A 13,355-nucleotide genomic window follows, 5' to 3' on the forward strand; every position below is an offset into this window, starting at 1 on the left:
AATTATTTTAAGGAATTATAAATTAAGTTATATTATAAATAATAATTTTTTTATCATAACAGTTGGATATAATTAAATTTAATTAAATATAATTTCTGATATTAATGATACTTATTAATTATATATTAAAATTTAAACTTGATGTTATTGTTTAATACTTAAAATTTAAATAAATGATGTTAACTGAGTAATTAATGTTGAATATTATATTTAATATTTATAGTATATTTATTTTATATGTATTTTATTTGATAATATATACATTAAGGAAGACCATATTATTTCAAAATATATTATTCGTGTTAAAACAATTCAGGAATAAAAAAAAAAATTATTTTATTTATCTATGTAAGATAACATCCCGTTTAAAAGAATATATAATATTACCCACACAGTTAAACAAATAAGCTTTTATGAATATCGGAACGAATTAAACCACACCTGTAAGCAATCCTTAAAATAAATTATAATACATTTAATATTTATAAAGAAATATTATTATTTAAAAATATAGTTAACCTTTTTCCTTTAGTTTAAATAAGAATAATTTAATATATCACTAAATATTTTAGTTTAATTTGATTTATGCGTATATCTTTTAAATAAAATACGTAAATATACTTAGTTTTGGACATCTTACTCACAATTCAAACGTAAAATATCAATTAAATAAATTTATATAACCAATTAGATTGGTTTTTTGGAATCATCTGTATGAATAGTAAAATATATTTTTTTAAACATTAGAGTTTTTTTATTTTTTATTGACAATACTATATAATATTATATTGATTGATTCCATGTATCGTTTTTTTTTTAAATATAAATATTTTAACTTTGCTTTAATATGATTCTATATTTGTTTTTAAATCAATTGAATTTAATTTTTGTTAATTAAAATCACATTCCAAAATAAGTTATTTCCAATTTAATGAAAAGATTACATTAACTCTAATTAATAAAAATTTAATTTAAATAAGTAAAAAATAAATATAGGAATCAAAATAAATTAAATATAAATATAAGACAAAACTTTAACTTTTATATCTTTCATATTTTCACAAGAAGTCTTAATTATACAACTATGATATTTATATTAAATAAATAAATACTGTTTTGTATTTAAATTAAAGTAAAAATATGAAGATATAAAATAAATAAATTTGAATAAAACAAAGTAAAAAATTACACATAAAATGTGTGTAAAATGTGAGTATCGGAAAAAACGAAAAGACCTAACGAAAAGCGAAAGACCAGCAGCAACTCCAGTGGTAAGACCAGGAGCCTCGCCGGTTTAATTCGCCTATTTCGAATTATAACATTTATTTATTTTTATGAAAAATAAGAGAATTTTATTATTTTTAGTAATAATATTTTAAAAAGAGAAAATACCCCCTCAAAATTCAACTCAACGAAGGGTGGTTAACTGTGCTTTTCGGTCATACGTTTATTTTGTTTTATTCATTTAAATTAAAGTCTGGTTCTGAAAAGGATAAAATAATTTTATTACAAATATTAGTAAAAAGACTAACAGACACATTATCATATAAATATTTTATTTTGTTCAATGAAACTATTTATTCAATTATTTAATTATTTTTGTGGACTTACTTGAACATTATAGAAGCCAATTTTGTTTATTAATAGAAATAATAAAAAAAAAAGCTAAGTCATATCATACATGCATCGTTTACGGTGAGAGATAGAGATTCATTACCAAGGCACATATTCTGTTAACGTGGTCTCGCATATGATGTATGTATGTGTGTATATATATATACATATATATATATATATATATGTATATATATATATATATATATAAACCACTGCTTGCAGTGCAGTTGAAGCCGCTCTGAAATCATAAACCTTTTCCTCAGTTTGTTCTGCACTCTCTCTCACTCTTGCTTCCGCGTTTTCTCTCGGCAATGGACGCTCTCGAAAGACTGAAGAATGAGAATATCGATCTCGTTAGTTTCCTTTCGATTTTCGTTTTTCTTTCTTCTCTTTCATTTCATTTCTAGCATCATGCGCCTGTTAGTGACCAGCTCATTAACCATGAAGATGATAATGTGTATAAAGATTCCCTCGTTGTTTGTTATTGTGTGGAGTGAATTTGATGATTATCACTCATTCATGGATTAGAATCGAATTTCGTACGTGATTTCTGATCTTGATTTATCGATTGCTTTGTGTGATTATAATCCACTGCTGCATGCGTCGTAAAACTCATACCTATATAACATCTCGCCTTCATCCTATTCTCATCTAATGTTTGATACACTAGAAAATAATAAAATTTTCTGTTTTGTGTGATTTTCGTTTGGATTATTTTCTGTTTGTGTTATCTAGCTTTTCTTGATTTCCCCCTTTTTGTAGCTAAACGAAATTTATGTTATTTTCTACTGGGATTGGGTATAAGACGTGTTTGGTTTATTTATTTATTTTTTAAAAATCAATCTTCGTTTTTATCAATGTTAAGAAAAATTATTCCAACAATTACTTGACGACTTGCATTTAGGCTTTTTTTTTTGTAATTATAAAGAAAATAATAAAAAAAGAGAACAACATAGGGAATGTAAAGTGATTAAAGATTTGTCAGGATGGCAAAATATACATGACGTATGCCATTCTACCCTTGAAAACTGATTACATAAATTGTTATAAAGCCACTCTGTGATTCTTCGCATACTTTGATGTTGCGGAAAATTATAGAAAATACTATTACTGCCGATAAAAAAACAGAAACTACCATGAGAATTAACAAAACTTTGGCATCCGAGTTTGTGTAGCGTTACTACGTTTAACAAATTATGATTTTAACCATTACAACTTTTATAGTTTGTGAATTTTAATTTTTAATTATGATAAAAGAAATTGAAAATATAATGATCAGAATTATTATTTTTAAAATATAAGACTAATATGACTTATGACTGAAAATTGAGTAGTTAGTCTGTGTTTTCTCTTTAATAGAAAATATCAATGTCTGAGAAAATAGTTATTTTTTAATTTCACTTGTCACTCTTCTTAATTTAAGTGCTAAGATATTGCATTTTCTTATGTGTTCTTGCTATATTTTTGCTGTATTTTGAACAAGTATATTTTCTTACTTTGTCAAAATATTTAAGTCATTGCTAATAATTAGATGATGATTGTATTGCAGGAGCGAATTCCTTTGGACCAAGTCTTCGAACAATTGAACTGTTCGAAGGAGGGTCTCACGAATGAGGAAGGCCGAAAGAGGATGGAACTTTTTGGACCCAATAAGTTAGAAGAAAAGAAGGCAATGAATTCATCTTTACTAGCTACTTACTGTTTAAATTATTTTATAACATTATTTATTTTTAATGTCTTTAGAGAAGATGCTTTCATCAACTAATCTTGCTATATTATATTGTAAACAGGAAAGTAAGGTGTTGAAATTCTTGGGATTTATGTGGAATCCTCTGTCATGGGTCATGGAAGCAGCTGCTATCATGGCAATTGCACTGGCAAATGGAGGGGTAAATGAATGTATTTGAAGATGTGATTTTAAAAAATAAAATCAGCTAAAAACTTGTAAACACGGTAAATGAATGTATAATAAAAAAATATAAATAGATGAGATAAGATTATTAACTTTTAGCGTAGCATAAAATGTCTTTCTTATTAATTTTTGTTTTTTGTCAGTTAGATTTTATTCTCATTCCTGTCTAAACGTGTAGGGCAAACCCCCAGATTGGCAGGATTTTATAGGAATACTGGCACTGCTTGTAATAAACTCTACCATTAGTTTTATTGAAGAAAATAATGCAGGCAATGCGGCTGCAGCACTTATGGCAGGTCTTGCTCCCAAAACTAAGGTATAATTGCATGACGTTTAACTAAGGTCGTGTTTAGTCTAATTATTCCCATAAAATTCTTATATTACATTAATTTATTTGAATGATTTTTATTTTTTTTATATATAAACGAATGTCAGTGGCTAGTATTTTTTTTATAAACAAATGTTGGTACCAAACCGACCATATTAGTATATTTGAATGGATGAAGGTTCTAAGAGATGGGAAGTGGACTGAGGAAGAGGCTGCTATATTGGTACCCGGCGACATCATCAGCATCAAGTTAGGAGACATAGTGCCTGCTGATGCGCGTCTCTTAGACGGAGATCCTCTCAAGATTGATCAATCTGCGTTGACTGGTGAATCATTGCCTGTTTCAAAAAATCCAGGTGATGAAGTCTTCTCTGGTTCTACTGTTAAGCAAGGAGAGCTTGAGGCTGTTGTAATTGCTACTGGAGTACATACCTTTTTTGGTAAAGCTGCTCACTTGGTAGACAGCACGAACCAAGAAGGTCACTTTCAAAAGGTACAATTTTTAGTACTTTTACATTTTCTTTTGCTGTATTTATATCGTTGGCTCATATATAAAAGTTTATTTTATCAAATCCTACTGCAAAAGAATAAAAAAAAATATGGAATATTCAATGTGTGTAAAAGCATTTCATGAATTTTAATTTGTTCAGGTGTTGACAGCCATTGGTAACTTTTGCATTTGTTCCATAGCTGTTGGTATGGTTGTAGAAGTTATTATTATGTATCCAATTCAGCACCGACCCTACAGGAATGGAATTGACAATCTATTGGTCCTTCTCATTGGAGGCATTCCGATTGCCATGCCAACTGTGTTGTCAGTAACTATGGCTATTGGTTCCCATAGACTCTCCCAGCAAGGTGCCATTACGAAGAGAATGACAGCCATTGAGGAAATGGCTGGAATGGATGTTTTATGCAGTGACAAGACTGGCACTTTAACTCTGAACAAACTCACTGTAGACAAGAGTTTAATTGAGGTTAGTAGATGCAGATCACGGAAAAATTATTTTTAAGTTCATTATTTATGTATGATGAAAGCGACTTGCCTATATTGCAGGTTTTCGGAAAAAATGCTGATAAGGATACTGTAATTTTACTTGGAGCTCGAGCTTCTAGGGTGGAGAATCAAGACGCTATTGATGCTTGCATTGTTGGAATGTTGGGTGACCCAAGAGAGGTTTGTAACTTTATCATTAAGAATATAGATTTTGCTTGTTTGAAATGGATGAATGAGTATTTGAATCTTACGTATTTTTTTCACCTCTTGTTGCAGGCAAGAGATGGTATCAAAGAGGTCCATTTCTTACCCTTCAATCCAGTAGACAAGCGCACCGCCATAACATATATCGATGACAACGGAAATTGGCATCGAGCAAGCAAAGGCGCACCGGAGCAGGTAAATATATATTTTTAATGGTACGAAATTCATCTTTCTTAATTTTTTTACTATATTTCTTTTTACAGATTATAGAGCTCTGTCGTCTTCGGGAAGATGTGAAGAAAAAAGTTCATGCCATTATCGGAAAATTTGCTGACAGAGGTCTCCGTTCCCTTGCTGTTGCCCAACAAGTAAGTTATTTGTAACAATGTTTCTTTTAATAATAATAATAAAAAAAATAATTTAAGTTAAAGCCTTATTATCTACTACTAACAGGAAGTTCCAGAGAAAACCAAGGAGAGTAGTGGAGGACCGTGGCAATTTGTGGGTCTCTTGCCTTTGTTTGACCCACCTAGACACGATAGTGCAGAGACAATTAAACGTGCTCTTCATCTTGGGGTGAACGTCAAGATGATTACCGGCGATCAATTAGCTATCGGGAAGGAGACTGCTCGGAGACTTGGAATGGGAAGTAACATGTACCCGTCTTCCTCCCTTCTTGGCGATCACAAGGATGAATCTGTTGCTGCAATTCCCGTCGAAGAGCTTATTGAACAGGCCGATGGATTTGCTGGTGTTTTTCCTGGTAAATACTTGTCTAAACTTCTTTTCTATTCCTTAATCATATTTCCAGTTCAACATTTGATAATAATTTACTGCAATCTTTCTATATTAATGTATATGCAGAGCACAAATACGAGATTGTGAAAATACTTCAAGAGAGAAAACACATATGTGGAATGACAGGAGATGGTGTTAATGATGCTCCTGCCCTCAAAAAGGCAGATATTGGAATTGCAGTAGCTGATGCAACGGATGCAGCTAGAGGTGCATCCGACATAGTACTAACAGAGCCTGGCCTCAGTGTGATTGTGAGTGCAGTTTTGACCAGTAGATCCATTTTTCAGAGAATGAAGAACTACACCATTTACGCAGTTTCCATCACAATAAGGATTGTGTTCGGCTTTTTACTGATTGCACTTATATGGAAATTTGATTTCTCACCTTTCATGGTTTTAATTATTGCAATACTAAATGACGGAACAATCATGACCATCTCGAAGGACAGAGTAAAGCCATCCCCTCTGCCTGATTCATGGAAGTTGGAAGAGATTTTTGTCACAGGCGTAGTTCTTGGTACTTACCTCGCTCTCATGACGGTTGTCTTCTTCTGGGCTGCTCACGGTTCTGATTTCTTCACCGTAAGCATGGATTTTATTTAAGACATGTTTTGTTTTAGAAGATTATTTCAGGTTTAACACAAGTACAACAATGTTTGCAGGAAAAATTTGGTGTTAGATCTATCAGATTAAACCCAGATGAGCTTACCGCGGCTGTTTATCTTCAAGTAAGCATTGTAAGTCAGGCTCTTATATTTGTAACTCGATCAAGGAGTTGGTCTTACTTTGAGCGCCCTGGCTTTTTGCTTATAACCGCATTTATAGTTGCACAACTGGTGAGTTGTTATATATGGTTCATTTATTTGCAAGCATGTTTCAACTGTAACAAATTACTAACCTAGCATCATCTTTTTTGTAAGTAGATTGCGACAGTTATAGCCGTTTATGCAAATTGGGGTTTTGCAAGGATGAAAGGGATTGGATGGGGCTGGGCTGGTGTCATTTGGATCTATAGTATCATCTTCTACATCCCATTGGATATTTTGAAATTCGCAATTCGATATTACTTGAGTGGCAGGGCATGGAATAATATCACCGAAAATAGGGTAAAAAAAATGTTAATGCTATTTTCATTCCTTAAATATTGATTTGCTTGTTCTTACATATCCTGTGATTTATATAGACTGCATTCACTTCAAAGAAGGATTATGGAAAGGAAGAACGAGAAGCACAATGGGCTATTGCTCAACGCACATTACATGGGTTGGATCCTCCTCAAAACGAACACACTTTTTCAGAAAGAACTAACTACCGTGAATTATCTGAAATTGCAGAACAGGCAAGAAAACGAGCTGAAGTTGCAAGGTAATGTCATTTAATATTAATCTATACAATATTTATTCAATAAAGTAAACTAAGATTAGTTTATTCAATAACTTGTTTTTATTTTTTCTTTTCAGATTGCGGGAACTTCACACATTGAAGGGACACGTGGAGTCGGTTGTGAAATTGAAAGGACTCGACATTGATACAATTCAACAGCACTATACTGTTTGAGTGAAAGACTAGTTTTTTGTTCTATGTTTTTTTATTAATTTTCTTAAATTTAGTTCCATTCCAGAGGTTCGACAAAAGAATCAAACTATGGGTAGATTTTCTTCTTAATGTTATTTTAAACCATTTTGAAATCGAATGGATATAGCATTATTAGTCATAATTTTTTAACCATTTTAAAGATATAATGTTGAATATGGTTGAAGTAGAATTTCATGTAGAATGCTTGGTACATTTATATCTTCAACTTTATTATCTAATTTAAATTTACAATTCTTCAATAAATTTAAATTGAGTCAGACGTGTTTGACCTTCTAGTAAAATCTTCAAAATATTAAGTACGATTTATTTTATGTGGTATTTTTTTTTTTCAAATTTAAATATATTTATTTGAAACTTAAATATATTTAGTAAGTCTTTAATAGTAACTATGATGGATAAATAATTTACATAAACAATAATTTTAACATAATGTTAATTGTAATCTAACCACACTTTTTTTAATTATAAAAGTTTTTATATTGTTATCACTCACATCAAGTTTTTATATATTGCCATTATAAACAAATATCTAAAATATATATTTAAATTATAGAAAAATCAAAATAATATACTAATTTAGTAACAGACTTAATTTAAAATTTTACATGAATACAAAACATATTTTACCCTGTTAAATTTTAATATACTTTTCAATTCTGATATAACAAAGAGGGTAATTCGTGTTTTTTTTTTTGTGAAATAAAATTCACTTATAAGCCAATAGTTTTAATTTTCAAATGTCTCCTAGCAAATCGATTTAAATTGCCTATTCACCTTATTTGGTTTCTCTGTTTCAATACTTTACTCATTTTATATTTTGGAGAACTCATTATAAAACATATGAAATCTAAATTAACTTTAAAGAATTAAAATTCATAAATATTTTGAAACAGTAAAAACTATTCTATTACATTATTTATTCAACTATGTAATCTCCAGACTAAACACAGCACAAATTAAAAAGAATAAGAATTCCTTGATGAGTATCCGAAATAACTATGATCAAATTAGGTACCGATATGTTGTAGGAATATACAAAAGTTATTAGAAGACTCCTTTCTACTTATTTAACTAAGAGTTAACAATAAACTATTATTTTTTAACTTTTCTTTTTATAAATCAAGCTTCGGATATAAGTAGGTAGGCTTGAGTCAAACAGACTAATTTAAAGTCTTTTTTTTTTTTGTTTTCTTTCTCACTGAAATCTAAAGTCAGAGTCAAAGTTTAACAGCAGTTAATGTGCTATTAATGTTGAAGTCTACTTAGGAATCACAAATTTTTTTTCTGTTCATATTTGTTCTCAGATAGATAATTCTCATGCATCCATCATATTATAATCAAATCTATCATTTCCCATTCAATACAAATCAAACTTCACTTTACCTTTACCAACACAACGTTACATAAACATAATAATTCATCTTCTTTCTTCATTCAACATGAACGTATATGGTATGAAACAATGTTCACGATCAAGCTAAGATTTCATATTCAAACCAAATAAAAAGAAGTTTGGTATGCATGCAAATGCTTGGGAATGAGGAATTCACAGCACTTGGGCCACCACTTAAAGCAAACACAGAAGCAATTAAGTTGGCACGTAGATCTATGAAACTTAATTACTTCCATTTTTACTTTTCCTTGCTCCTGCAAGTCTTCCGCGTATATAAATTAAGAAGGAAGAAGTCCCAGCTTAATTTCAGTCGTTTAATCTGCGAATGTGTCACTTACAGAGAGCGCATGGTTAAACAGCTTGCAGAACCATTAAAGTTGGTAACTGTACCACCACCATCTTCTTTTCAATGTTATTTACTTCTCTTATGAATCTTCACGCTGCATTTAAACCCTCCACGCACAATCATTGAACTTCCATCACTGTCACTCTCTCTGTATATATATATATATATCATGAACAAATCAAACCATTCCATAGCCATCAGAAATGAAACCAAATACAGTGACTACAGCTCTATTTACATTTGTTTTCTTCATTCTCTGTTTTTCTGCAGAAACCAAAACCAGCACTTCTAGAACATACAGAAAAGGCAGACACAGTGGAGGAGGAGGAAGAAGAACAAGAGGATCAAACTGTGATCCTTTTTACTTGTATCTCTATGGAACATGCGGACATTGGCCTTTTCCTACGTGTTCTTCCCCTCAAAACCCTTTTGATCAAACACCAACTCCATCGTATTCTTTTCCCCCGCCGATAACTTACACACCGAGAATCCCTCCGCCGATCACTTACACCCCGAGAATCCCTCCAAAGCTAAGATATTTTCCACCACCTTTCTTACCTCCACCGGTGCATTATTCTGCCCCACCACCACCGTCACCGTCGCCGCCGCCACCATCACCACCTCCTCCGTCCCCACCACCCCCTTCACCGCCACCGCCGTCCCCGCCTCCCCCGTCCCCGCCTCCACCGGCTTGTTCACCGCCGCCGGTTAAACCCTGCTGCCCTCTTCCACCTAATCCACCCTGCTGTCCTCTTCCACCTCTTCCACCGGAGCCGCCGTTAGTTCCGTCACCACCGCCACCTGCTCCTACCTTACCGCCATTGGTAATTCCACCTCCGATGTCTCAAATGCCAACATTCCCATGGCTGTCACCTCCGGACCCCTTCATCTTTGATCCACAACCAGCACCTCCACTTGTTCCGTTCACATCTTCGCCACCTTTCTTCACCAACCCAACTCTTCCGGACCCTTCTTTACCTCCTCCACTGCTACCCACGCCGTTTCTTTCAACTCCGCCGTTTTTTCCTATGCCGCAGACACCTGATAATGCTGTGTTTCCACCACCTTTGGCTGCAGAGGTGCCACCTACTTTTGTCACGCCGGAAACGCCGGTGATGCCGGATGACCCACCGTCCTTCACCACACCGGCTGATTCTCTGTCACCGCCGGAGCTGCCGGAGAATCCCCCGCCAGAACTGCCGGAAGATCCGCCTGATACTTCCTTGGGGCCACCGGATACGACGGAGGAGCCACCGGAGAATTCTGCTCCCGATCCCGAAGAGCCACCGGAGAATTCTGCTCCTGACCCCGAAAACCCACCGTCGAAACTCATCAGCAGCAGCGATTGATTCTGATGTTTATGCGGCACTCAAGCTGAGTGTGTTTAAATTATGTTCCACTTTTGTTTTTTCCTTTCCTTGAAGTTTCAAAATCATGTCCCATGTATTATATCTTAAAATAACGACAATTTAAGCTGTATTTAAGCTTCTTTTAAATATTACATGTCACAACATTAATGGAGTTAACCTTTTTCTTAAAATCTAACTATAATAGTTTGGCAAATAAAAAATAGTTTTTTTTTTCCTTTAATTTACATTTAAATTTTAACCACAATTTCCTCTGGCAAATGGAGAGTCAGGGTGGATAGAATAAAAAAATGGAGATTTCAGATCTGAAAATTTGGATCTGTGACGCCTTTTTTCTGAATTCAAATTTGAATTTAGTTTCAAACAAAACTCACATAAATACACAAGAACAAGTAGTTGGTAGTTGGGTAGTTGAAATCGTTGTGATAGAAATCAGAAAAGCAGAAAAAGAATTGTATGAAGAAAGAATCATAAAACAATGTCAGAAGAAGAATTACAGTTACCTGCTGAATGCTGGGAATTGGTATTCAAATTCCTCAATCCCATTCCTCACTTCGAACCTCTCTCCCTTGTCTCAACCCAATTCCTCTCCATCACCAACCTCCTCCGAACCTCCCTCACCATATCCAACCCTACGCTTCCCTTTCTCCCCAACCTCTTCCGAAGGTTCTCCTCCATCACCTCCCTTCATATCACGCGCCTCCACCACTCCCACCTCCACACGCTCCTCCTCCAACTCTCACGTGCCGCCCTACCGCTCCAATCCCTCAACCTCTCCGGCCAGCCCTCCCTCCCCTCAAATGGGTTGCGCGCGTTCGCCAGAAAGATCCCAACTTTAAAATCCCTCATCTGCTCCCACATGACTTGTCTCCGAAACGCCGATCTCCTTCTAATAGCTGACTGTTTCTCTTTTCTCGAACATCTCGACCTCAGTTTCCCTGAAAATAACGACAATTCAACCGACCCAGTTTCCGATTTCGGCGTAAAGGCTCTCTCTTTGGCCCTCCCCAAGCTCCGTAGCGTTAACCTATCCGGCAATTACTTCATCAGCGACACTTCCATTCTCAGTCTCTGCAAGAACTGCGAGCGTCTCGGAGAAATTATAATCCTCGAGTGCCACTTCATCACGCAGCGTGGCATCGCTTCCGCGATTCATGAAAGACCGTGTTTGCGTTCTTTCTGTGTTAACAATTTCGGGTATGGAACAAAGAAGGGTGACATTGCCAGACCCTATGTGACTTCTGATTTCATCAGTGCGTTGGTGGGTTTGAAGGGCTTGACTTGTCTCGATTTGTCATGTTCTTCTATCTCTGATGAGTTGCTATGCTGTGTTGCGGAGGAAGGGATTCCTTTGAAGAAGCTTGTTTTACAAGGTTGCTGTAACTACACTTACGTTGGAGTGTTGTGCTTGTTGTCCTCATGTCAGTCAATGGAGCATTTGGATCTTCAAAACACCGAGTTTCTTTGTGATCGGCGTGTGGAAGTGTTGTGTGAGTTTCTTGGGAATTTGGTGACTATAAATGTTAGTGGTTGTAGGACGTTAACTGATTTAGCTTTGTTTGCACTCATTAAGAACTGTCCTTTGTTGAATGAGATCAAAATGGAGGCAACAGATGTTGGGAAGAAGGGGATGGATGAGGAGTTGGTGAATGGTGTTGTGAATTATCGAGTGAAGTCTCTCTATTTGGGAAGAAATTCCTGGTTGAGGGATGAAAGCCTTGAAATGATTGCTTCTGTTTGCCCCAGTTTGGAGGTGCTCGATTTGAGCTCTTGCTGTGACATATCTGAAGGTGTTGTTGAGGTTTTAAGGAGGTGTAGCGAGGTTAGGAATTTGAGCTTGGCCTTTTGTTCAGGAGTGAAGTTAAAAGGGCTGGAATTTGAAGTTCCAAAACTAGTAGAGTTGAACTTGTCAGGATCAAGAGTTGATGATGAAACACTTTCTGTGATCTCAAAGTGTTGTCGTTGGTTGCTGCATTTGGACTTGGAAAATTGCTATAAGGTCACAGCCAATGGAGTTAGGGAAGTGGTAGATAAGTGCAGGCGATTGAGGGAGATTAATTTGGTGTCATGTTGTGAAGTGGAAGCTAGTGTTGTAGCTTGGATGGTATTTTCAAGGCCATCATTGAGAAGGATAATGGCCCCCCCGAGTTTTGATCTTAGTGGTGGCCAGAGGGAATTTCTCTTGCGTCATGGTTGCATAGTTAGCTTGTAATGTGTGTGTGTGTGTTATAGGTCTGCAATGAAGTCTGAAATGGAGAATGTTTTTGCTTCCTTGAGCTGGTTCTCTGAGAAATTGAAGTTGGATAAAGAAGGGAGAAGATGAAGAGGGGCTTAAGGAGGAAAATGGTTGTTTTAATTCATTGTATTTGAGTGTTTGATAACAAGTTTAGGTATGATTATATGTAATTGTTCTGATAATGTTGTAACCATTATAAGGTGTGATGTGAATAGCATACGTTGTAAGTAGTTGGAGTTGAGTGTTACAAACGAACAGATCCAGATTGTATTAATTGTAAGCTTCTGGGTTATGCTGATCTGTCTTGCCTTGAATTCTATCATACTTTTACGACATACAGAATAAAGATAAAATGGTAATAAAGAAATATTTTTTTGTATCTTTTAAAGAAAGAAAAAAAGTAAAAAATAAGAAAAAATAATATTGAATTAATATAAAAAATTTATGTTTTTTAAAATATCATTTTTCTTTCTCATACTTCCTTTTATAAGAGAAAATTTCTTCTTTGTTCTTAACATTACTCATATAACATAATTCAGACCACACAAAAAGAGGTTATTCA

At 34.4% G+C, this 13,355-nt stretch overlaps 3 protein-coding genes across 3 annotated transcripts; all 3 read left to right on the top strand.

Annotated features, from left to right (window-relative positions):
- The first annotated feature begins 1,869 nt into the window (after positions 1 to 1,869).
- On the top strand, positions 1,870 to 7,537 carry LOC108320657 (plasma membrane ATPase). The gene is made up of 15 exons (XM_017552151.2): positions 1,870 to 1,970; positions 3,167 to 3,286; positions 3,408 to 3,506; positions 3,708 to 3,845; positions 4,036 to 4,350; positions 4,508 to 4,834; positions 4,915 to 5,034; positions 5,131 to 5,253; positions 5,322 to 5,426; positions 5,512 to 5,821; positions 5,923 to 6,437; positions 6,518 to 6,691; positions 6,779 to 6,961; positions 7,039 to 7,220; positions 7,316 to 7,537. The coding sequence occupies exons 1-15, from the start codon at positions 1,929 to 1,931 to the stop codon at positions 7,410 to 7,412; spliced, it is 2,850 nt and encodes a 949-aa protein (XP_017407640.1). The 5' UTR covers positions 1,870 to 1,928; the 3' UTR covers positions 7,413 to 7,537.
- A 1,856-nt stretch (positions 7,538 to 9,393) lies between these two features.
- LOC128194039 (extensin-like) lies at positions 9,394 to 10,539 on the top strand. The gene has a single exon (XM_052868610.1). The coding sequence runs from the start codon at positions 9,394 to 9,396 to the stop codon at positions 10,537 to 10,539; it is 1,146 nt and encodes a 381-aa protein (XP_052724570.1).
- A 293-nt stretch (positions 10,540 to 10,832) lies between these two features.
- LOC108320500 (uncharacterized) lies at positions 10,833 to 13,091 on the top strand. Its single transcript, XM_017551932.2, has one exon. It carries the CDS (start codon positions 11,036 to 11,038, stop codon positions 12,767 to 12,769), a length of 1,734 nt encoding a protein of 577 aa, XP_017407421.1. The 5' UTR covers positions 10,833 to 11,035; the 3' UTR covers positions 12,770 to 13,091.
- Positions 13,092 to 13,355: the final 264 nt, after the last annotated feature.

This window comes from Vigna angularis, chromosome 9 (genome assembly GCF_016808095.1).
Source record: "Vigna angularis cultivar LongXiaoDou No.4 chromosome 9, ASM1680809v1, whole genome shotgun sequence".
Taxonomy (NCBI): Eukaryota; Viridiplantae; Streptophyta; class Magnoliopsida; order Fabales; family Fabaceae; genus Vigna; species Vigna angularis.

Coding starts and splice junctions, on each gene's coding strand:
- LOC128194039 (XM_052868610.1), top strand. CDS start 9,394: ATGAAACCAAATACAGTGACTACAGCTCTATTTACATTTGTTTTCTTC.
- LOC108320657 (XM_017552151.2), top strand. CDS start 1,929: ATGGACGCTCTCGAAAGACTGAAGAATGAGAATATCGATCTC. Junction 3,507..3,707: donor TTGCACTGGCAAATGGAGGG/GTAAATGAATGT, acceptor CTAAACGTGTAG/GGCAAACCCCCAGATTGGCA. Junction 5,254..5,321: donor GCAAAGGCGCACCGGAGCAG/GTAAATATATAT, acceptor TTCTTTTTACAG/ATTATAGAGCTCTGTCGTCT.
- LOC108320500 (XM_017551932.2), top strand. CDS start 11,036: ATGTCAGAAGAAGAATTACAGTTACCTGCTGAATGCTGGGAATTGGTA.